At 56.7% G+C, this 25,330-nt stretch overlaps 1 protein-coding gene across 1 annotated transcript in view; it reads left to right on the forward strand.

The window, feature by feature from the left end:
- Positions 1-25,330, forward strand: part of COL13A1 (collagen type XIII alpha 1) — a 216,737-nt gene that overhangs the window by 81,167 nt on the left and 110,240 nt on the right. Inside the window, 1 exon segment of the mRNA XM_015562129.1 lies at positions 4,547-4,616. Within this exon segment, the coding sequence (XP_015417615.1) occupies positions 4,547-4,616 (70 nt within the window).

Genomic DNA, 25,330 nt, shown 5'->3' on the forward strand with positions numbered 1-25,330 from the left:
GTGAGACTGGCCTGCGGGTCTCCAACATCGCGAGTCAAGTAGGTAAGAAGGAGCCAGCGGAGGACACTGAGGGAGCCGAGTGGCGTCCTGGGATCCCAGTGAAGAAAGTGGTCAAGGAGAAGGAGGAGTGAGCAGGTGCTGAGATGAGGTGGGGGCTGCCCACTGGGCTTAGCTACGAGAGGTCACCAGTGGCCACAGGAGGGCATCTCGGGGGCAGGGAAGGTAAGAGCCTACAGGAGCTGCCCAGGAGGGAGCAGGAGGCTACACTGTCCATCAGGGAGTTTTTCTAGAAAAAAAAGCTTGACCAAGAGAGGACTTTTCTTATCTTTTATGTATTTTTTTTATGATGGGAGGATCAACAGCGTGCTTGCACAGTGATGCACATCAGGACTCCTTTACGAAGGGCGGCTTAATCCCACTCGAAGCCTGTTTTCGTGAATACATGTTAATGGGAGCACAGCCCTGCTTGTGTTGCTTTCGAGCTGTCTATAGCTGCTTTTCGCCGACACAGAGTTGAGTGGTTGTGACGGAGACTGTATGGCTCACAGGACCTGACAGAGTGACTAGCTGGCCCGAGAGCAGACAACGTTTGCTGACGAATGGTGTAAGGGATCCAGGCCCAGGGCGGCAACAGATGTGCCATGGGAGGGAGACCTGCTGCTGAGATGCCCTGGAGCAGGCGGAGGGGAGGGCCTGCTGAGCAGGTAGGGGGCTGGCCTTATCTGGGGGCACAGACGGACAGGCGAGAGGAGAGAAGGGGCCCTAGCCGGTTTGGCTCAGTGAATAGAGCAGGGATCCTCAAACTACGGCCCGCAGGCCACATGCAAATACAAATACTGTATTTATTCCCGTTTTGTTTTTTTACTTCAAAATAAGATATGTGCAGTGTGCATAGGAATTTGTTCGTAGTTTTTTTTTTAAACTATAGTCCGGCCCTCCAACGGTCTGAGGGACAGTGAACTGGCCCCCTGTTTAAAAAGTTTGAGGACCCCTGGGATAGAGCGTCGGCCTGCAGACTGAAGGGTCCCAGGTTCGATTCCGGTCAAGGACATGTACCTTCATTATGGGCACATCCCCAGTAGGGAGTGTGCAGGAGGCAGCTGATTGATGTTTCTCTCTCATCAATGTTTCTAACTATCTCTCTCCCTTCCTCTCTGTAAAAAATCAATAAAATATTTTAAAAAAAAAGAGGAGAGAAGGGGAGTGTGCCCACAGTGGGGCGAGTGTGCGTGGTGGTGGGACCTCTGGAAGGCCTCTTCTGGTGGCTTCTGTTTTCTCAAGTCACCAGGTGACAGCGTGTTGGGCTTGGGGAGAGACGGTGTGAGAACTACTAGGACAGGAAGATGAGGGAACTAGGGCCCACAGCACGCTTGCTGGGCTTTGCGCTGAGATAATGATCACGATTGAAGTGAAGCCAGTCACCCAGGCCATGCACTCTCCTGGCTTCCTTCTGCTGCGTGGGCACCAGCGTGGGGTCCGTGGGAACATTCAGTCCACTAGGTCTGTGGCTGAGCCAGGAGAGTGTGCTGAAGGGAAGGGTATGCTGGCAGCCCGGGCTGTAGCCCGGAGAGTGACTGTAAGCACTGACACTGAGCAAGGAGGGACGTGCAATGTGGTGGGTGAAGGACAGTGAGAAGGTGCCCGCAGGCTGGAGGGAGCCTGGGTTTGAGGCGTTGGAAGGAGGGAGCTGCAGAGACAGTCAGTGGGCGGAATGGAAGCCCAGGCTCTGGAAGGGGTGTGGCGATGTTGGGATTTAATACTTTTCAAAAATAAACACTGTGCGGGCCAAGAAAACCCACCCACACCCTGAATGCAGCCAGTTTCCCATCTCTGTCAGATGTCTCTTTTTTCCCTCTTTTTTCTTAGATATTTTTATTGATTTCAGAGAGGAAGGAAGAGGGAGAAAGAGAAACATCCATGATGAGAGAGAATCACTGACTGGCTGCCTCCTACACACTCCACACACTGGGGATCAAGCCCACAACCCCAGCATGTGCCCTGACTGGGAATGGAATCGTGATCTCCTGGTTCATAGGCCGACGCTCAACCACTGAACCACACCGGCTGGGCTGTCTCCTTCCCTCTTGATGGTGTCCCTGGCTCCTGATCGGCCTATCTATCCCAGGCCTCTCTCCGGAGCTCCAGAACACACGGCGTGCCCACCTGGGCTCCTCCACCGGGGCAGCCCTCCAGCTCAGCTTGTCGTCTTCCCACGAGCCTGCTTTTGCCCCTGTCCTGTCCCCATGGGGGCATCTTGGCGGCCATGTTAGAGCCTGGTCCCACCCTCTCCCCACCAGGTCCATCCTGTGCCCTGTGCATTCCTCCCCGTGCACATCCCTCCCCTTGTCTCCATCCTGCCATGACACACCGCAGACCACCATGTCTCTCGGTGGCATGATGACTGTGACAGCCTCCAGAGAGGACCTCAGCCTCCAGCCTTCTGTCCGTCTCCATCTCCAGGGCCCAGCCCACGCTTGGCCTCTTGTTGCTGTTGAATGAGTGACAACCCCAATGGTTGCAACCTGCAGCCAGAATGCTGCACACTCAGCTGGCTTTGGCTTGTCAGTCACTGAACGGCCTTGTCACTTAGCAGACTTGTCACACACCTACTGTGCACCAGGGGCAGCCACCAATAAGTCTCTTAGAGCCCAAGGTCGTTGGTGGGAAGGGAAGTCGATAGGTGCGGTCCCCGATGGAGCGTGGCTTTGGTGAGCGGGGCTCAGAGCCAGGCATTGCGGGGCCTTTCACCAGACTTTGTCCTGGGAGGGCACGTGTTCGCCCAGCGACCATTCTGTGCCCACCTGTGGCCGAGCCTCAACATCCATCCACAACGTTTGTGCACCAGTCTCCCTTTCTGAGTGAGGGGCTCCCCTTTGAGACTTCCCCCCTTCCTCCCCTTCCTGTCTCTCTGCCCCTCTGCCCCTCCCTCCCGCAGCGTCCTCACCCTGCCTGTCGCTGTGCCCCCTCTCCCGGGGGCATGTGTGTGCACCTTTCTCCAGCAGGGTGGAGTGGACTTTGCACCAAAAAGCCTGAATTCTTGTCCCAGATCCATCACGTACTAGCTGTGTGACCTTGAACAAGTCACTCAGCCTCTCTGAGCCTCCATTTCCTTAAGTGAAAAATGAGTTGAATTTGTTATATTGTGAAAAATAGATGTGATTCTCTGTATAAAGCACCCAGCTCAGCGCCAGTACCGATCAGGGCTGAGCAGACATGAGTTGGCACCAACCAGAGATGACGCCTCATCCCACTACACCTCCCCCTCGACCTTTCTTTACATCTCTCCCAGCCCACCCTGAGTGGCAGATGACACAGTAGTTAAGTGCTGGAGAGCTGCTGCTGGGGGCCAGCTGGCATCCTCTCTGTCCACATGTCAGGGACTACTGGACACTGTCAATCAGGGACAGCCATTGTGCAGGCCCCATGCGGTCAGATCTTCCAGTTTTCCAGAGAAATTAGAAATGCAGATGTGCATGTAAAATCAACCTCTTCAAAATATTGGCAACAAATTCAATGAAAAAAATATCTGTGGGAACCAATTAAAATACATCTAAGGGCCAATTTGGCTCGGGGGCTACCAGCTTCGACTGCTGCACTAGCTTCGGAGAGTGTGGGTTCAAGTCCCAGCCTTGCTCCTCACCTGACCTTGGCCAGGCTACAGGCTGCTGTCTGTGCTTCAGGCTCCTCACCTGTAACGTGAGTGCAGCAATAGCTAACATGTACCCAGGGCTTTTCTTTCTATACATCGGCTTTTTCTTTCCTCTCAGTAACCCAGTGAGGTAGGGGCTGTTAGCAGCTCACGGTCCGAGGCCTGTGCATGGGCCCAGGCAGTCTGGCCCGGAGGCATGCCTGTTAACCTCTGTGCATGGCCACTGCCCAGGGTGCTTGTGAGGACTGAGGCCTCAGCACACCACGCTGACAGCGTAAGCACCCCAGGCACCGATGCTCCTGGGCGTGTGCGTGTCCGTTTACAACCATGGCAATAGCAGCTCCTGGTGGGCAGGGGGTGCCCCACTCTACTTGTGGCCACCCCTTGGGGCCTTGCAGGTTAGTTCAGTGATTTGCAAGCTGGTGAGGAGGAGGTCTGATGGAGGCAGAGGACCTGCCCAGCCGCCAGCCCACCCCTCCTGCCTGGGCCTCGCTTGAGAGGGACACAAGAAGAACAAGTCACTGTCCCTGCCCCCGGGATCCAGCAGGAGCCCAGACTGGCCAGGAACCAAAGAGCAGAGAGCCGAGAGAAGCAGGCCATGGGGCCCATGAGTGAGCGGTGCGGGAAGGCCGCAGCTGGCTTGCAGGGTCCTGTGATGGGGGTTAATTTCTTTAAGAGCGCTCCGAAGACAGCAGACACTGAAATTAGCTAGATGGGACCTTTCCGTCTGCTTCTTATTACCCAGACGTCCGGTGGCCAGTCTTTGATCCAGGAACAGCCCTCCTGCCAGCCCCCAGGGGCCCCTCTCCCACACCCCCACCGCGCCAGCCCACAGCGATTCCCAGCGCTTGGCCACCAGGACTCCCAGTGACCCCTCTCCTCTGTGTTCTTGTGCAGAAATGGAAGCTCCACTCTCGGAGGCGCCGAGAAGCCCCGAAGATGTCTCCGGGGTGTCACTGCCCACCAGGTAAGGAGCCTGCGAACGGTGACTAGGACGGGACGCCCGCCAGAGGCCCTCTCGTGGGTGTGCTCTGGCCACACCCTGCTCGGGGCATCGCTTTCCATTTGAAAGATGGAATGGCAGTGTCTGTGGTATTGCCTTTCCTCTACTCATTGATCCGCCCACCCACCCCCTAGCCATCATTCATTCATTCAAGCATTCATTCATGCATTCATGAACGCTCCTATGGGCCTTCACTATATGCACCACGTTGTGAAATCAGACAAGATGATGGGCATGACTACGTTTTGCAAACTCTGAAGGGTTATGCAGCATTGACAAGAAGCCCAAGGGGGCAGGGACCAGGCTTATCATGGCCACTATTACGCCTCCAACTCCTGACACATAGTAGGTGTACAAAAGTGTTTGTTACTGGAACGAGTGAAGTACCCCGATTGTAAAACTCCCCTGCCCTCGCACACAGACTTCGGGCGCTTCGTGCTGCGTGGTGTGGAGACGACCTCACAAACGCACCCGAGCACACTGCTCACGGTCACGGTGATGCGGCGCAGCCGAGCTAACCAGGCCAATCTGGAGGCAGGTTCTGCTCCCGCATTTACTACCCTGTGTGGGCGGGTCACCTCCGAGGGCACCCCTTCTAGGGCTTGTTCCTCTGCACAGAGCAACCTGCTCCTCGCCGCGCCTGCTCATCTGGTCACAGCTGTGACCGAGTCCCTGCTCTGTGCTGAGCGCCATGCTGCGTGTTGGGTTCAGTTTCTTTGCAAACAGTTAATAATAATGATGAGTTCGTTCATCCGGACTTTTCTAGGTTGCTGACTATTATTATTAAGGCATGAGAATGACAGATGAGCAAGTTTCATTGTTCCCATGGTAACTGGTATGGGCTGTACTTTTGGGGGGATGAGGAAGAAAGTTCCAAAAAAGGGTTGGTGGAGAAAATAATCAAGTCATCACAGGGGCCTTCCCGATTGGCTCAGTGATTTGCCAGCTGGTGAAGACAAGGTTTGAGGGAGGGCAGGAGACCTGCGCAGCCCCCAACCCACCGCTCTACTCCGGACCTCTGCCAGCTCAGAGTGTGGCACCTCGATACCACCGTGGGCAGGTGGCATTGGCAGGACACTAACTGAGCTCTCTGGCTGGCCCTCCATGGACAGAAGGGCCAAGGAGCCCCAGGAGCCCTCACCATGGTCCCCAAGCCAGGGCAGAGAGGCCAGCATGTATTGAGCATGTGGGAAGGGAAGGGACAGCATTTGCTGGAGCATGAGTGGCCGAGGTGGGAGTCACAGTGCAGGGGGACTGCCACAGGAGACGGTGGCACCGTGATGCGATTCAGCTGGCCCCAGGCAGAAGAGGGTCACCTGGGTTAATTAAAAGGGTGTCCAGAAGCCCTGGGAAGCTCCCTCCCTCCCTCGGGGCCCAGGAGATTGAGCCCTGGGATCTGGGAATGTTTTGGGGAGAAGAATGCCAAGATTAATGAGATGAGATGAAGGCAAGGCTGGGGTGACAGGCCGGGCAGAGCGGCTGTGGGTAGCATCAGGGTTTCGAGGGCCGCCCACGTTTCAAATCTTCGTGTCTGGCCGGCAGTGTGAGGGATGCTATGTGGCATCTCTGTAACTCTGGTCAATTGCAGTTGGTCGTTTTGCTCAGGGTGTAGCATGTTGGGGAGGGACAGGAGATTTGGAGCCATGAAGACACAGGTTTGCATTTCAGCTCTGCGTTTACCAGCTGTGTGGCCTTCCGAGAATTATTTACCCTCTCTCTGCTTTGGTTGCCTCCTGTGACAAATGGGGATAAATTAGTCCCCCTCTTGCAGGTAGATGGCGATGATTCTGAGAGATCATTGTGGGAAGTATTTAGCACCTTTCCTGACTCCTACTGAGCACAACTATTTCCCCCCCAGTTCCTCTTGCACTTTAGAGACGCTCAGAAATCCTCATGAGGCACCACATCCTGGCGCTGGGGGCGATGCGGCTGCACGTCTGTGGCTAGACAGGCTTACCCTTCCCTCCTCCCTACCTGATGGGCTTCGCTGGCCCTGCCCCTGTCAGGGTGGGTGCCCAGCCAATGGGTATCAAGTTTGTGCTTGGGAGAGTCTGGCTCTGGAGGTCCCCGGAGGCTGGGAGCTGGGGACGATGTGGTAGGAGGGAGGGAGGATTTGGAAGAGTGAGAGTTTGCCTGGGACCTCGGGCTCTTGGGTGGGGAGGAGAAAGCGCCGAGGCAGCAGGAGCAGCTCAGAGCTGGTGGGGAGGAGGGGCACATCGGGGTGAAGGGACACCAGGAGGGGGGGGGCTTGATGCCGGTCCTCTGTGGGAGGGGCCACCAGCAGGGAAGGAGGTGGCCAGGAGATGGGAGGAGAGCGAGCAGGGACTTCTAGAAGGGGTGTCCGGGGTGTTAGGGAATTCCCCAGAGGGCAGTTTGGCCTGAAGGATAGACCAGAGCCAGGCAATTAACACTGAGGGCATTTAAGACAAGACCCCAAATGGAGGCAAAATAGGAAGAAGTGAAGTTCTGGAAGGGCTGCCCTTCTGGAAGGGCTGCGCAGGGCGCTCAGACAATAGAGCCCCGGGTAAATGCATCTGCTAGGTTGGGCTAGGTCCTGCTGGGTCCCTGGACCTGCCCCCTCTGCCCAGCCTGAGGCTTCTCACCCACTGAGGCCTACGGGCATGTGGCTGCCAACCTGTATGAGAAATGGGAGTTGCCACTGCCCCTCATGGAGCACCAATTGTGGGCTGGGCGCAGTACTGAGCACGTCTCCAAACCGGCAGAGTGGAGTTCAGACATCCTGCAATGGTTGCAAGTCCCCAAACCCACGGGTAAAGCACCACTCTCTCTCGTCCGCCTAAAGCTGCCTCTCCGAGCATTTCCTTAGTCAGGCGTCAGAGTGTAACCTCTTTAGAGCACCTGATACTTACAGAGGTTGTAGGCAACTGCAAGTGCCACATACAGAGTCAAAACCTCCTTCCTTGTGTCTTGCCAGCATCTCATATTGTGCCCCATGCCTAGTAGATGCTCAAGGAATGTTCCCTAACCGATCAAGAACCATCGCTGGGTGACTGGATTCTCTCTTGTGTTCTCCGTCTCCCCTCCGGTTGGTTTCTGGTGCCTCGCCCACTTGGAGCCACTCTGAGTCTTGCCTAAGGCTGAAATCACAGCAAATAAACACACACTCTTCCTGCCCACAGTGGCCACTGAGATTGGGGCCGGGAGCCCCGACCCCAGGCCTGCCCCGGGTTTGCCTCTGAGACCCGCTGGGCTGAGGTAGGAGCCTGTGGTGGGTGTGTTCTTCCCTGTGGCAGCCTTGGGCCCTGGGTGGCATCCAAAGGGCTTGGGACACATAATCGTGGGCAGAAAACCCACCTCCTTCCCTTCCTACTCTGACCTTGCCAGCATCCTCCCAGGATCCTCCCTGTCCCAAAATAGCCAGGCACTGGCTGCAATCTGGCTGTGTCCTGCTTCTGGCTGCCTGCACTGCTCCAGGGGATGCTGGGCCTGGAGGCCGGGACGGGATGCCAAAGGTCGGGCCTCGTCAGGAGGGTCACAGCGGCCAGAAGTTCAGAGGAATAGGTGTGGGCCGTTTGCAAAGCGTATGGCCTGGCGGGACAGAAGGGCGTTGGGAGCAGATATACAGGCCGTGGGACTTCCTAGGCCACTTGAAAGGAACACAAAGATCAGGGAAACTCTCCCATTCTCTCTCCCTGTTCTTAGTAACAGAGGAGGAGCAGGACAATGTAGGCTCCAGGCAGCGAGGAAGCGGCTACTTCAGGGCCGCCACGCTGGGGCTGGGTGGGGCCGGCAGTGTGAGGGATGCTACGTGCGGACACACGGAGAGAGCCAGGACCGGCCGAGCTGCGGGAGCGGGTTCCTCCACTGTCTGGGCTTCATCTCTAAGGGGAGGACTCGGTCAGTGTCACTCACTGACCACCAGGCCAGAGGTTGGACGACCATAGTGGGGGAAGGGTGACCTGGTCAGGCCTGTCCGTAGTGCCATCGCCAGGTGTGGGAGAGGCCGCAGCCATGATTTAGGGTATGCTAATGAGAGGTATGCTAATGAGAGGTGCAGATGAAGTGTCAGGGATTCCAGAGGAGCTTGGCCCTCTGGGAAAACGTCCCTGAGGAGGTGGCACTGGAGGCTGGAGCAAGGAACAGGGAAGCAGGTGGGGGCATAGACACAGCTGCCACCATAACTCTAGACCCCAAATCCAGGACTCCAACAGGGAGGAGGGAGGTCCCTTCCTTGCAGGCTGGAAGACAGTGGTCCAGGGAAGGGAGGGTGGCCCTGCCATGGTCACCAGGTGGCTTCCATCTCTGGGCTCCTGTCACTGCTTCATTCTTGCCATCCCCCTGGCCAACATGGAAGGGGGCGGGGGGCGGGGGTGGTGAAGGGCAGGAGAACTCAGGCCTAAACCCTGAGAGCAAAACTTGAAGGAAAACAACCTGACCTGCATCACTTCTGCTCCTATCCCATCGGCCAGCACTTAGTCGCATGTTCCCCCCAGATCCCAGGGAGCTGGGAGGGGTTTTTTGCTGGGTGGCCACCTGTCCAGGTACAACTTAGTTACTCTGGGAAGTGGGAGAACAGATACGTAGGGACAGCTCACAGCCTGCACAGAGGCCCTCCCGGGGAGGCATCGGCGCGGACAAGGCTCTGGGAATGAGAAAAGGGCAGGGCTACCCGGGGCGGGCAAGCAGGTGGAGGGGCACAGAAGCAGTGATGGGAAATCAGGGTGGGAGAGGCAGCCAAGGGCCAGGCCGAGAGTTCCGGCCCAGCGCCCTCCGCTCAGAGGGAGGCAAAGGGTTTTCGCCCAGAGCGTGATTGGTTGGTAACGGCTGCCCGAGGGCTGTGCTGAGTCGGATTCTGAGGCTGAAAAGGCGCAGCAACCACTGAATGATTTGCGCTGCGAATGCCTAGCAGTGGGCCGCGATGCCTGTGCCCTGGCTTTGTCACCCCGCGGGAGATGATGTTGCATCAGAGAAGGTTCGGGAAATAGGGATAGGACCCGGTCCAATTCTAGAGCCAGAACTGGCAGTGATGTGGACAATGGCTTGGAGAGGCGGAAGCTCTTTGCAGCAACAGGAACGTCTGAGATGCCACGAACAGGGCTCCATTTTCTCATGTGTTTCCATTTACGTTCGCTCGGGAACTGCCTCTGGGCTTGGTTATTTTCCATAGGTGGTGAGAGCTGGTGTCCGCACGTCCTGAGGCCCTGCCTCTGTCTAGCCTTGCCCTATTTGCCCTGGCACCCGTTTTTGCCCCCAGCAGCCTCATTGCATTTACAGGGGCAGGGCCCGTGGCCAGAGCTTCTGTCCCCAGCTGGGCCCCTCCCGCCTCCCCGGGGCTCAGCGGAGCAGAGCCACAGCCCCCCTTTCTTTGTGGTTCTCCGTATTTCAGACTCAGCTAACCCAGAAAAGGGAGACAGCAGAACAAAGTGTCCCTGGTGCCACTAATAAAGAAGAAGATTGCAGGGCTGATGGCTGCTTTAGGGAGAACATTTAAACCAAAGAAAGACTGTTTTCAGGCACCTCAGACACTCTACATGCAAATAATCGCTGGGGTAATTCTGAGTCGTTCGTGGCTGTTCCTTAAAGTGCATCCAGCCTGGAAGAGACCCTCCTATTCCAGGAAGAGACCCTCCTAGTCAATGGCCACTACTCGCCTTTGTTTTGCTTCCGCCAGAGGGATGGGCTTTCATGTGCTGTGTCAGCTTCATTCCCCCTCTCCCACCCCACCACCTCCTCCTGACTCTGCAGTCCTGTCTCACGGCCCATCTGACCTCCCAGACACCCAGGCACCAGCCCATCAGTGTCCCCTTCTTCCTCACCCACTGCACTCCATCAGCTGCTGGGTCCTGTTGATGCCACTCCTCCACTCAAGAACCATCCATGACTCCGTAGTGTTCATACACCCCCGCCCAATAATCAGCCCACGTTTGTCTCTCTAGTCCAGCCTGTGGCCAGTCTCCCGCGACGTTGTACTCCTTTTCTCTCAGTAAAATTGGGCTACTCACCTGCCCTGCCCACGCACTGAAGTCTCACCTGTCACAGTCGCTCATGCCGGTTTGATATCTGTGTTCCCTGTTTCACACCTCCCCTCTCCACAGCCCCCACCCCCCAGGCCTACTACAGCATCCCCGCAGCTCCTTCCACCTCCTCTCCTCCCACAGCCTTTCAGTAGTTCTGCAGTTGGGTTACTATGCTAACAGAATGCCTCGTGTGTGCTCAATGTATAATCCAGGCAAAACCACCTACTGGGACAAGTAATTTGTCTTCAAATGAGAAGTGAAAACAGACCAAAATGTGTACACCTGCAAAGGTTTCTCCCTGGCCACGATCATAAACCATTTGATTTCAATTCTGCAGGCGCTTGACAGCAAAGTTCAGAATGAGGCTCTTAACAGAGAGGAGCTTTTGTGGGTTTCCAGCGGGGAGAACCTTGCCCACCTACGAACCACACTGGGCAGCCTCACAGGCCGCCCATCCTCCAAGCGCACGCGCTGAAGCCAGCGGCTGCCTCCCACACCGGACCCTTTCCCAACATTCCCTGTCCTGGGGGGCGGCACCATCACCACATGGGCCCGGCAGTGGGCTGGAACCTGGCGTCTGCCCGGAGGCCGCCTTTGTCCTCACGTCCCATCCATCACCCAGCCCCACTGATCCCACTGCGCCGATTCCCTCCATCTTCACCACCGTCACTCCTATCCAGGCTGCCACCATCTCCCACCTTATTCACATCAGCAGCCCCTAACCGGCCTCCCACAGCCCCTTCTTCACCCAGACGCCAGGTGGCCTTTTTAAAATTAATGCATCACCCTAGTTAAGCATGTCAGCACTTCCCATCGCACTTAGGATAGAGTTCAAATCCCTAATGTGGCCTGCTGCCCCTCAGGCCTCCCCGCCAGGCATGATCCCTTCTGCGTGCAGAGTGACACCTGTGATGCCTGTGATGCTGGTGATGCCTGTGATGCTGGGGATGCCTGTGATGGTGGTGATGCCTGTGGTGCCTGGGGATGCCTGTGATGGTGGTGATGCCTGTGGTGCCTGGGGATGCCTGTGATGGTGGTGATGCCTGTGGTGCCTGGGGATGCCTGTGATGGTGGTGATGCCTGTGGTGCCTGGGGATGCCTGTGATGGTGGTGATGCCTGTGGTGCCTGGGGATGCCTGTGATGGTGGTGATGCCTGTGGTGCCTGGGGATGCCTGTGATGGTGGTGATGCCTGTGGTGCCTGGGGATGCCTGTGATGGTGGTGATGCCTGTGGTGCCTGGGGATGCCTGTGATGGTGGTGATGCCTGTGGTGCCTGGGGATGCCTGTGATGGTGGTGATGCCTGTGGTGCCTGGGGATGCCTGTGATGGTGGTGATGCCTGTGGTGCCTGGGGATGCCTGTGATGGTGGTGATGCCTGTGGTGCCTGGGGATGCCTGTGATGGTGGTGATGCCTGTGGTGCCTGGGGATGCCTGTGATGGTGGTGATGCCTGTGGTGCCTGGGGATGCCTGTGATGGTGGTGATGCCTGTGGTGCCTGGGGATGCCTGTGATGGTGGTGATGCCTGTGGTGCCTGGGGATGCCTGTGATGGTGGTGATGCCTGTGGTGCCTGGGGATGCCTGTGATGGTGGTGATGCCTGTGGTGCCTGGGGATGCCTGTGATGGTGGTGATGCCTGTGGTGCCTGGGGATGCCTGTGATGGTGGTGATGCCTGTGGTGCCTGGGGATGCCTGTGATGGTGGTGATGCCTGTGGTGCCTGGGGATGCCTGTGATGGTGGTGATGCCTGTGGTGCCTGGGGATGCCTGTGATGGTGGTGATGCCTGTGGTGCCTGGGGATGCCTGTGATGGTGGTGATGCCTGTGGTGCCTGGGGATGCCTGTGATGGTGGTGATGCCTGTGGTGCCTGGGGATGCCTGTGATGGTGGTGATGCCTGTGGTGCCTGGGGATGCCTGTGATGGTGGTGATGCCTGTGGTGCCTGGGGATGCCTGTGATGGTGGTGATGCCTGTGGTGCCTGGGGATGCCTGTGGTGCCTGGTGATGCCTGTGATGCTGGTGATGCCTGTGTGCTGGTGACAGTATTTGGTGCAGAGAGGCTGTATGGGGCGGGAGCCACAGCCAGACCAGTGTGGGCATGGTGTGCTCTGGAAATCAGACAGCCAGTCAGCAGCTCAGACCCTGGGCTCCAAATGAAGGCATGTCCTGTCGCCTCTGTGGTCCTATTTCAGGCATCCTGCTTCCCCAGAGGAGGGCTGGCTGGCACATAGGAGAGGACCCTGGACATAAGGAAGCACCCAGCCCTTGTGGGGAGGGGTTGGGAGCCGGTGTGAGCAAGGCTGCAGAGACCAGAGCTGCCCCCAGACACGCACCCCCCATCCCGCCCCCGCCCTGGAAGGGCCTCTTCCTCAAGGCCCTCCGCTCCCCACTTCACAGCCTCCTGGGGAATTCTCTCAAGTTAATAATTTCTTCCCGTTTCCTCCCGAAAGCACTTCCAGATCCCCAGCCTCCTGGACGCTGCTGATAATGTGTTTCTCCTAGATCGGTGCTGATAAGGCCCGCCCGGGTGGTCACTGGGATTTGTAGAGAAATAAAAATAAGGAAACGGAGGGTTCCGGAAAGGCAGAGTGCTGGGGCCAGAAGCCCCAGACTGGGAACCGGTCCCAGGCCCTGAGGGCTTAGCAGGGCACTGTCCTCTCTCGGGGCCTCTGCTTTCTCACGCGTAAGGAGAAGAGACTAAAGAATAATGTGGACGTCTCTGGAAAAGAGGGGGTGGCCCCAACAAAGCCCCCTCCTGGGCACACCCTGGAGAAACACACCCACGTGCATGAGGGGAAGCGTGTTCACCGCGGCCCCGTGTGCTACCGAGAAAAGGAAAGAAAACCCAAATATCTGCCAGTGGAGGAGCAGAGACATGTGGACATTAAGTCGAGGTACTTCCATCAGTGAAATGCCATACACCATCTCACAGATGAACTGGACCTCCAGACCAAGCTGTGCTCTGGGTGAATCTCATCCTATGGGGCGAAAAAAGCAAATTACAATGAACTTTTATGATACAGTTAATATAACATTAGAAACATATAAAACAACATGACACATTGTGCAGGAAATATATGCAAAAGCGATAAGTATATGAAGAAATGCGTGGGAGTGATAAACATCAGATTCAGTGGGGAGCAGGGATGCAGTAGAGATTGGGGTCCCTGAGGGGTTGGTTATATTGCTCATAAGCTGGATAATGAGTATGCCAAGTTCATCTTTTAAAAAATATATATTTTTATTGATTTCAGAGAGGAAGGGAGAGGGAAAGATAGAAACGTCAATGATGAGAGAGAATCATTGATTGGCTGCCTCCTGCATGCCCCCTACTGGGGATCGAGCCCGCAACACAAGTATGTGCCCTTGACTGGAATCGAACCCGGGACCTTTCAGTTCATAGGCCGATGCTCTATTCACTGAGCAAAACAGTCTAGGGCCCAAGTTCATTTTTTTATCCTCTCCCAATATGTCTTATTGGTTTGGGGGCAGGGGGCGGGGGGCAAGAGAAACATCTATCGATTGCCTCCTGTACACACCCTGAGCGAGGATTGAACCTACAACCTTTTGGTGTACGGGATGACACTCCAACCAACTGAGCCAGCCAGCTACAGCCATGATATTTTTTTGAAATGACTGTATTGAGATATAATTTCATATACAACTCATCCATTTTAAGTGTACAATTTGATGATTTCTAGTATATTCCAAGAGTTGTGCGACCATCATCAAAATCAGAGAATTTTCACCATTCAAAAAATATCCATGCCCTTTAGCAGTCATCCTCCATTGCCCCCAACCCTCCCAGCCCAGGCAACCACTGATCTTTTTATTCCTGTGGGCTTAGTGTAAGGTTTTCAGGTTCATCCATGCTGAAGCATATACCCATGCTTTATTCTTTTTTATTGTTGAATAATACATTATATTATTACAAATATATACACAGTACCTTTTTGAATGTCTAAAATATTTCAACATAAACCATTTTTAATTCTGAAGTTGATGAGAGGATGCTTTGGGTGAGAGCATGTTGAACCAGCCTCCGGGCCTGACTCTATAGCACCCTATAGGCACCCCCACCAACAAGGGTGTGTGATTGCTTGGAGCTGAGATCCCAGGTGTGGGGCCTTCAGCCACCTCTGGGCTACCAGCAACAGTTCCAGCCCTACCAGTACCCAGGGAGGCCAACCCTGCCGGGCTGGACTCCAACTCCCACCCCCCTCCTGACAGTGGGCCGCCTCCTTCCCCTCCTCTGCCCTGCTCAGTGTCACTACCTCTGCAACGTCTCCCATGACTCCCGGGTACGGCTGGTGGCCCTTTCTCTGAGCTCCCTCAGAGTTGTGCTCCAAGCGCTGTTCGGCCCCACAGTGAGGGAGCAACAGCACTGAGGTCTCTGCAAGGTCCCTAACTTCTCTGAGCATCTGTCCCCACCACTGTGAGCTGTAGGAGCGAGTGCCCACCCAAAGGCCAGAGGTGAGGATTTGAGGAAACAAGCCAGTTTTGTCTTATTTAGGATCTGCTCTATGTCTCTGGGGCCCCTACAGGCAGGTGGTCCAGGGCAGGGCTGGGCTGTCTGCAGGGAGCTATGTTTGCCCGGCTTCAGGAGCAGGGGTGCCCACCTGACCTGCCCAAGGAGAGGCCGGCTAACCCAGCAGTTACACATCTGACTCCCAGCAATCCTGGGTCAGATCCCAGGAATCCCATTCTACTCCCTATTAGTCATGGGAGTGTGGATGAGTGACTCCTGACCTGGTGTGAAGGGAGGGGTTATGACAGTACCCACCTTACTGGACCTGACACGTACTCGGCTCAAAACGATTCGTTAGTTGTCATATGACGATAATTATGTTGTGTGGAAAGGGGCTTCTGGTGAAATGGGTTGTGAGGAGAAGCTACAGCCCTCACCCCGTTGCATCAGCCATGAGAGATCCGGAAGAGGTACCGGTTTGTGCCACCCAATGCAACAGGGAAATAGCTTAGGCTGCAGAGGGCACGGGCTTCCTCTCTGCCCTGTCAGAGGCTAAGTCATTCCAACTCGGCAAAAAATCCTGGATGCCTCTACACTCAGCAGTGCCCTGCAGGAGATGCAGAATGGGCGCGATGCATGCCTACCCTCAGAGCTGGCCTCCCAGCTCTCCATGTGTGGCTTTCGACATGGGAAAAGCCGCTTAACCTCCTCTCTGAGTTTCCATGAGCTCATCTCTTACGCACACATGTCTTACAGGGTTATTGCAAAAGTTCTTGGTCAACTGCTGGGTACGATACAAACGAAAGCCATTAGAGGGAGAGGAATTAGACTTGCCCACAGTCCCGTTATGTAATAGAAGGTAGGCTGCGTTGAGGGCTGCACGATATGAATACAGGGCCGTGGACAGTGGGGGAGGGAGTGTTAATTACAAGTGGGGTGATGGCTGGCTCCTTGAGAGGATGTTGGAGATCGCTGCTGATGCTCAGGGCCCGCAGGCCTTGGAACCCTGGTTTATGAAGAAAGACTCACCCCCTCTGCACTCCACTGTCTCCAGCCACCGCCTGGAGCAGGAGCCCTGGGCAGTGGGGCTTTCCTTAAAGGTCGTGCCTGTGCCCTGTGTCCATTCGGAGGCAGGCACCCAGCCTCACTCTGTGCCCTGTGAGGGGAAGGGGCCATGTTTGCAGCAGCTGTTGATGGGGTTGGGAGTGACTGAATTTTGCAGGAACTCCAACCACAAGCGACAGCTGTGTGTCTGGGTGGACTCGCAGGAGACGGCCGCACTGGCTGTGTGTTCATTTCCTCCTGTCCGTCCCGCTTCCAGCCTCAGAGAGGCCAGCAGAGGCTCCCCAGGCCCCGGGAGGATTAGCCACTCGTGTGACGGTTCCACACATGTGGATCACGCATTTACCTGTCAGAGCCTTTCCCTTAGCACCTGCCCCCTGAGGACAGAAACTATGGCCAAAGCAAACCCCCACCTCCTACCCCCTTTATCCCCACCCAGCAGAAGCAGACCAGGGGCCAGTGGCCAGACTCTGAGCTGGCTGTGTGCTCGTCAGGGCTCCAGGCTGCCTGGACACTGTGTTGGCATGTGACTTGGGCCCTCCATGGGTTAACAGCAGCGCCAGGCCCAGACTCAGTGCCATGAGGGTACAAGAAGCATCAGACACAGTCCCTCCTATCCAGAGCTAGGTCAGAGCCAAGCCGAAGCAGGGCATCACATTTGGGAAATGCAAGAGAAGGAGTGATTGCTTTAGAAGGGAGGAATCAGGAAAGGCTTCCTGGGAGAAGTGGCATTTGAAGCAGACCTCGACAGACAAGTTAAGACGCCAGGAACGGAATACGTCCATAAGGTCATTGTAAGCAAAGGAAACAGTGTAATAAAGTATAGAGACCTAAGGAATGTGCTTTCTTACTCCTCCTCACCCTGGGAGAGAAGGGATCATCTAGAATGGCTCCAGCAAGCTCACATGGAGGGATGTTGTCAGGGAGAAGTCTGGAATGAGGAGTTGGGGTGCGGGAAACAGACCATGAGCAGACTTGAACACCGCCCTGGAGATGCCACGGGAGGTTTCCCCGAAAGGGTGTGGCAGCATGCAGCTGTGCCCACTGCGGGGTAGAGGATGAACTCGAGTCAGGGACGTACTCAAGCAGAGGAGCCAGGAGGAGGCGGCAACAGTTCTGCTGAGAGGAAGCCTAGAGCAGCGTGTGGGCGGGGTTTCATTGGCCAGTGTTGGCCACATGGTAGGTGTGTGCATGGGGGCGGGGGGTGAGGCAGTGCGAGCCTGTGAGCCCAGAGGAGCCACCGTGATCATGGGATGTACTTGTTAAAGCAGCCGTGACTGCCCTACATTGTTTGTTAGGTAAACATTCACAAGCGTCCATTGGTGGTAACTGGGGAGTGTTGCACCTTCTCTAGCTGCACAGCGAACCACCAGTAGTGTCACGGGACTTGGGCCCTTTCCAAGGCCACGGCCGATAGGGGTCAGCCCTCACAGCTCCCTGTGCTGGCGCACGGCTTGGTGACCCACTGGGTGCCAGGATGTCTGATGGCTTTATGGAATGGATCAATGAGGATAACCTCAAAGAATCTGTAAGTGGAACTTCACCCAACCAGCTAGAATTCGGGACTCTCGGGGCCTCCCAGCGGTGTCCAGCTGGCGGCTCGGCAGCAGACTGAAGGCTTCCAGCAAACTTCGCTGGTTACCACCATGGTGGACAGGCTTGCCGTAGGCCGCACCCTTAGGAACAGGGCGTGTGCGGCCACCACTGTGCTCACGAATCTGATCTATGACATGACCTTGCGCGGCCTTGCACCCCAGCTTTATGAGGCCAGGTGGAGAGCAGAGAGCTGGCAGTACCGCCAGCAGCGCACCCTGAGAGGAAAGCGCGTTATATCAGACTGTGTCTTCCTCCATGGCTCTTGGAGGTACTTAAGTGCCCATCGTGGCTTACCTGATGGCTGCCCTGGACGGACAGGGGGATCGTGGCTTGCATTTATATTAAGAGATGGCATCATCCTCATGCTTTGCATACAATATGGCTTATATTACATCAAGCATCCTGTGATGTAGGGCTGTGGTTATCCCCATTTCAAAGATGAGAAAACTGAGGCTCCGAGATGTTCAAGGATCACCCAAGGTCCATGGCTAAGAGCCAGAGCCAGGACTCAAGCCCAAGGCTCTGAGTGCCAGCACCTGTGCCACAGGGAAAAAAGCAGATGGGAGTCGGGTGGGGAGGAAGGAGGCAGCGCTCTACTTCGGACAAGCGAGCGCGCTCTGGCCTGGGGAAGGGGGGGGGGGGGGGGGTGCAAGATGTCCCTGGGGAAGTGCTGAGGGCCCTGGAGGGGAGAGTGGGGAGAGGGACGCTCTGAGGCTGTGACCTTAGAGGAGAAAAGCCTTACATGGAGCTGGCTGGCTGCAGAGCTCACTGCTCAGGGTGGAGAGAGGGCACGGCTGCATCTTGTTGGAGAGCCTGCTGGAGGCACCCAGGCCAGAGGTACCCACGCAGCGCACATGGGGAGCCCTGGTCCCATCTGCGTTTCGGAGCTGGGAGCCTGGCGCAGGCTGCCGAGGGCGGAAGGGTGTTCTGCTCCAGACTCAGTGGAGGATCCCTGGTCTGTCTCTACCCACGCTACCCCCAAGAGTCCCAAAAGCAAGTCCTACCACCTGGGTGCCACTTGGAGGGAGGGGACAGTAAACAGCAAGGGCCTGACCCTTATAAGGGCCTAGGAGGTGGGCATGCTGGGCACATGGACTCAGCTCTCCGCTCCTCCCGGAGGCACCTGGCCACCCACCCGCTCATGCTGCCCCGCCCCAGTCTCACCTCAGTTTCTCCTTGGGGGTTCCTCTGGCACCGTCAAGACGGCTGGGTGGCCTCTGCCGGCAGCTAGCGTGATCGCCTGCTCTGCACCTCGCAGGCCTCATTCCATCCTCGTCACTCCATTTCCGGAGGAGGACCCGGACACTCAGTCCTTCACTAAGGATACAGGTTAGGCAGGGGCAGGGCTGGGACTGAAAACCAGCTCCGAAACATCAGCAGGGACATTCGGAAACCCGTCTTCTGATGTGCACCCTGCACGGCACAGCTTACCTCGGCCAGAGGTGCCCGGGGCTCCGGGGGAAAGACTCTGCAGTGGCCGTGATGCTGGTCTGGAGGGCATTAGTGAGGAGTGATCATCACAGCGACGTGTAGGGAGGGCTGACTCTGTGCCAGGCACTGTTAGATGCACTTTGCTGCATTATCACATTTAATCCTCATAATCACTTCATGTGGCAGATACTATTATTATCTTCATTTTGCACATCAGGACACTGAGACCCAGGGAGGTTATGTGATGTGGCCAAGGCCACGGAGCTAGTGGCGCTGGAGCCAGAATTTAAACCCCAGCAGTCTGACTCCGAGCAAACCAGAGCTGTGTCGGAACATAGACGCGCTCTCCCTCCCTCTGTCTGTCTCTGCCTCTTTCATCAACTTACTGACCCAGCAAACAACTCCTGGGCCCCGCGCTGTGGCAGGCCTGTCCTCGGGAAGCTGGGAGGAGCTCACAGCCCAGGGCGAGGGAGCCACAGGGAAAGCAGAGATCGAGGACCAGGGTGGGGCAGGCCTGCAGGGGATAGCAGGTGGGTGCCCCAGCTCCTGTGGGATGGGCCACAATCAACGCAGGGACCAAGATGGGGCCTGCAAGGCTGGCGTTTGTACCGAAGGCCCCAGGTTCAGGGCCATGGAGAAAAGCAGCAGAGACCCCCAGCACAGAGGCAGTGGCCTACAGGGAGCGGGGGGAAGAGGTTGGTGGGTCAGGCAGGGGAGGGCATTACAGAAGGGTCAGACCCTCCAGGAGCTGAGTGGTAGCAAGGCTGGCCCAGGGCCTGCCTTGTCATTCTTTTCAGCTCACTTCACATACTCATTTCAGCCTGATGCTCCCTCCCCAACACTCCCCACCCCACCCCACCCCACCCCCCCAACACACACACACACTCAGCCTTTGCCATCTGTCCGAGTGTGGTGGGTAAGTCAGGCAAGGCATTGCAGGAATGTCTCCGACGGGGCAGGAGTACGATAAAAGGAGGCAGAGATGGCTGGGCAGGCCAGCTCCTCCATTCAGTGGAGGCCCAGGGAGGCTCCTAGGGGCTAGGATGAGGGTCGAGCCTGGGCAGAGGCCTCCGACAGAGGGCTCCTGGGCAGAGGGCTCTGGCCCCAGTGGGGAGGAAGTGCCATGAGCCAGCCTGGCATGGAGCAATAGGACATGCCCCACAGGTGGCCAGTTTTAAGCAGATGCCAGTTCCCCACAGAGTTACAAGCTGTCTCCAGGGGCCTAGCACGCCGCCACAGGCCAGCAGGGAGGGGTGCAGGTCCCAGACCTCCGGAGGGCAGAATGGACAGGGCAGAGTCGCCGTGTGCTCCTGGCGCTGCCCACAAGCTGGCACTGAGGGCTCTGAGGGCTGCACCTCCAGGCTCAGGACCCCCCGGGGCCCAGGGCCTGGGCAGCTGCATGTCCTCTTCAGGTTCCTTAGCTGAGGACCAGGTGCCTTTCCCTCGTGGAGCTCCTGATCCTGGACATGGTGGCCGCACCCACATCCCACGGTGGCCTGACCACTTCTCGCGGCCCTGTGGGCTCTGATCAGTGGGCCTCCGCATCCCTCTTGCTCCAAATATTTGGCAACAGTCCCCTGGCTGCGTCCCTCCTTTCCGGCCGGACCTCAGGGGCACTGACCGGGGCTCCAGGCTCTGCTTTGGTCCCAGGGAACGGAGTGACAAAGGTGGGCGAGTCGCGGACTGGATGTGCACTGGCTCCGAGAAACAACAGTGGGAGATGGAAGCCCCACTACGTTACCTTTTGAGGGCACCTGCCCCTTTCTCCCGAAAGCGTGGTCTTCTGGATCAAAGGGTCCATTTGCCTAATGGAGGCTGCATGGTCCATGGTGCCCCGCGGGCCTGAGTTTTTGCAGAGACGGGTCCTTCTTTCTCAGCGTTTTGCTTCTTCTCCCCCAAGCATGAGACAGAACTTGACTTTGGACAGTCTCTTCAGCTCTGGAAGAATCCAGCTCCCATTCCTGACCATGGTAATGCTGGCATCTGGCAGGTGTTCCCCAACGTCGCTGGGGAGCAAGGAGGAGCCAGCCAGGCACTAAGAGAGGAGGAGTGGGGGGCCTGTAGGCTGAGGAGAGATGGTGGCCTCCTTCTGGCTCCTGACCAGAAATGAGGATGGAGCTCCTGCCTTCCCAGCCTCAGTCCTACAGGGACGAAAGCGGGAACAGGCCCCTGCCTCACAGCTGCCAGGTCCAGACTGCAACACCGAAGGGCCACAGAGGTCACCTTGGGCAGCGGCAGGCCCTCTCTGTGCAGGGGATCTTCCGTGCAGCCCAGTAAATGCCTCATGCCCATGTCAGAGCAGAGCCCTCCTGTGGGATGGGGATGGGGTGGAGGGGGGTGGGGTTCAGCGCCCAGGGTGTGTCCCACGGGTGTCCCCCCCTAGGCGCCTCAGAACTGGAGGAGCAAGATGCAAAGTCCTCTGGTGTCATCCAATCTCTCCCTTTTGCCATTGGGGAAAATGAGACCCTCAGAGGGAAGAGGGAATGTGCCCCAACCTGCACAGCCAGATGGGAATGGTGAGGGGCTTTCCAGCATGCCGTGTCCCCAGAATGGGTTCCAGAGCCACTACTGTGTCTCAGGGAGGCAGGAGTGTGATGGAGACTGAGGCCAGGCAGAGGAATGAGAGACAGCCCAGGGCCAGTGCCACCCAACGCCACGCCCTGATGCCTCCTGAGGCCAAGAGCTCGGGCCAGGCTGGGCAGCGGTTCTGGATTCATCTGTCCGTAAGACAGCCCGTCCTTCCAACAGGACAAGAGATGCCGCCATCTCTGTAGTTGATTGGCCCCTGGAGCCACCACCCACCGCGCAGCTGTATCTAGGGATGAAGTCAGACCTGGTCCTGTCTGCGCCCTCCCAGCTCCTTCTCCCTTTCCCTCTCTTCTTTACTTTCTCGAGAGTTAGAAATTGGCCCTGACTCTCACTTCTCCTCCATCCTCCGTGCCCACCCCCTTGTGGAATGGACATCTACACAGTAGGATCATGTTTCCATAGAACACCAGTCTCAAAGCGTCTGCTAAAAAATATTTTAAAAGAAATAGACATACAGAGAAGAAGCCAGGTTTTATTATCCAAAGGAAACTCGGGCTGGAAACCCATTCCTGATGCTCATTTTAGCAGCTCTGCAGTGGGGCTGGATGTTAGTCACCGCATTTGCCCACCTTAAAATCCCCTGTGAGTATGAGTCATTTTCTTGGCCTTGGGAAACTCCAGCCTTTCTTTATTCCTGTCTTGGTCATCCGGCCAGCACAGGAGGCCAGGGCCCAGTGGATGGGCTTCCCCTGGATTGGTTACACTCCATCCACGGTGCCCAGGGCAGTGTGGGGTCTGCCCTTCCTCCATGGCATCCAGGCAGCCCCTTCCTCATGCTGCAAGGGGCCGCTCTCTTCCCTTCCCTTCCCTTCCCTTCCCTTCCCTTCCTTTCCCTTCCCTTCCCTACCCAATGTGAGAGCCAGACAGACCTAGACAGGATCCAGCAAGAACTTGGGCTTCACAGACAGAGTCTAAGACACAGAGACGGCAACAGGCACTTTCAGGGTCACCTAACCATGTCTCTAGTAGCCAGTGGCAGGATGGTCAGCCGGCTGAGTTTTGGGATCCAACTGTGTTTCAATGGGCAGGCGGCTTAACCTCTCTGAGCCTCAGCTGGTTTTGTAATTCATTGTTTCACCAAAGTTCCAAGAACCTATCAATTAAGTAAGTGATGTGATCTCAGTTGGATACAGGCCTTCCTAAAGGCTTCAGAGCTGCCCTGGAAGATGGTGGGGAGCCCCGGCTCTCGTGCACACTGTGTGGCCCTGCCTTTCCGGGCCTCAGCTCCCGCATCTGTAAAATGGGGCTATGGCAGCCTCACTGAGTGAGCCAACCATGCACAGAGTTAACAAATTATGTAGAATTTGAAGAGTTAAGCCTGGCATACCATAAAGCTCTAGAAAGTGTCTATTAAATACATTGATTAAATAATTAAAACAGAGGATAGCGAATGAGCATTCCAGTCAGCAAGAGGGTACAAAGGCCCTGAGGTGGAAACGGGCGTGAAGAAGAGAAAGAAGGTTCGAGCGGCCTGATGGGATGAGGGCAAGGGAGAGAGGGGAGAGGTCCTGGGCCAGCTCTGTGGTGCCTCCCATGACCCCGGCCTGCGGGGTTTGTAAATGTTGCCCTCAGTGAACCAGGAAGCTACCGGAGGGTTTTAAGAGGGAAAGCCACATGCTCAGATTGCCTTTTACGTTCCTCTTGGTGCTGGTTGAGAACGGGGTACAGGTGAGAGGCGATGGTGACAGACTGGGGGCATGTTTGGAAGTGGCGCTGGCAGGCCTTGCTGATGGACTGCTTGTGGGGCGAGAGACGGAGAGAAGCCAAGTAGGACTTACTGGAGCCCTGGCCTGGTCTGGGCTCTGAACGGGCTGGACCTGCAGAATGGCTTCACCCCAGGTGCTGGCGGGGGCAGGTTTCCTGGCGGGATGAGGCCGGGACTGGAAGCAGAGGCTGGAGGGTCAGTCAGCGGCACTGAAGGAGCCTGGTGTCTTCGGGGTCCTGTCATTTACATGTCAGTCACTTACACACACCCAGCTGTGGCCTCTGTGTGCTAGAGTGAGCAGTCCGCTGAACAGCCTACTTTCACTTCTTGCTCCTCAGTTCCTGCCTCGCCTAGTCCGGCTCAGAGAGGGACTTGGGTTTGCGGGGAGGAAGGGACAGCCTGTCTGTGCTGCTGCGGTGGGAATACGGCTGGGGGGCTGATGAGATGCAGCGGCCCCCGGCCCCCGGCCCCCGGAGCCAAGGATGTCCTGAGTTCCCCTTCCCGCTGCGGCAGCGCCGGGTGCATCCCGTCTCCACTCACTCCGAAACCCTAGGATGATGCCCCGGCTCTGAAACTTGAGCGAGGTAAGTTTAGGACAAATTAGAGGAAGTCCTGCTTCTTACAGCGCCTCTGGGGCTCAGGGCTGGTTACCCACGAGGTGGTCTAGCCTGGGAATGTCATTGGATCCCAAAGGGGGCTGAGTACGAGCATAAAATGCGAGCCCTAAGTGGCTCCTGCGGGCAAACCTGGGATCTGTGTGACCTTTAAGTTGACGTCAGGGAGGAAACCAGTCCCGTGAGGCTTCTGCTGGCAACAAAGACTGGGATCTTCCTACCCCAGCCCATGTTCCTCTGTCCCGTGGGTTTCATACCTCAGGCGCCTGAGCTGGAGGGGCCCCAGTCTCTCCTTTTCCCCAGTGGGACAGGCCCCTGCCGCCCCTCTGCCTGAAACCCCACAGTGGCGCCAGCGCCTTCACAATCAAGTCCAACTGGGCCCATCTGGCCGTCTCTTCCCTCTCCCCAGCACAGCTTCTGGCCTCGCTATAGCTCAGCCGCTATAGTTCAGCCGTCCTAGGAGGCCCTCTCTGCTGCACCCTGCCCTGCTCTGCCCTCTGCCAGGACGCCCTCTCTCCATCTCTGCCTGTTAACTCTCGCTTACCCGTCGGTTGGGGCTTTAGTTGCCATCTCAGGGAAGTCCTCCCAGCCCCAGGCCACCCCCACCAAATGCCTCTGCTAAACACTTCCTGCTTAGAGCCAGCCTGTCCCCCTTGCATCACCTAATCCTACGCTATCATGATTTCTTTGCATGCCTATCTCCCCTCTAGTCAGCCAGCTCTGCGCCCTCCCCAGCACCTGGCGTGGAGAAGACACTCTACAAATCATCATTTAAGGTATCAGGCCTTGCACAAAATCACAATAGCATCCTTTTATTTATTCATTTATATCTGCATGCCGCTGTGTTATTGAGCACTCACTCTAAGGCAGGCCTCTGCCACGCCCTCACAGAGCGAGGGAGGGGACCTCCATCAGTCATACCAGCAAATGTAAAATTGCAATGCTGACCAGCCCTACCAAAGGGAAATAGACACAGAATCCCATGAAAAGCCAGAAAAAAATCACGAGGGTCCGGGAGGTCCAGGAAGGCTGCCCTGGGGGAGTTATCCTTGAGGAGTGGAAACTGACTAGGCAAAGAGGCAGGGCGAGCACTTCAGGCAAAGGGAACACATGTGGGAGGACTCCCAGGTGGAAAGGCGTGTGGCGAGCATGGGGGACAGAAGGAAGAGCAGTGTGGCCCGAGCAGGGAGCGTGGGGGAGAGGGTGGGAGGGGACCAGGCTCAGAAGGTCAGCAGGA

Source organism: Myotis davidii, unplaced genomic scaffold (assembly GCF_000327345.1).
Source record: "Myotis davidii unplaced genomic scaffold, ASM32734v1 scaffold134, whole genome shotgun sequence".
Classification (NCBI taxonomy): Eukaryota; Metazoa; Chordata; class Mammalia; order Chiroptera; family Vespertilionidae; genus Myotis; species Myotis davidii.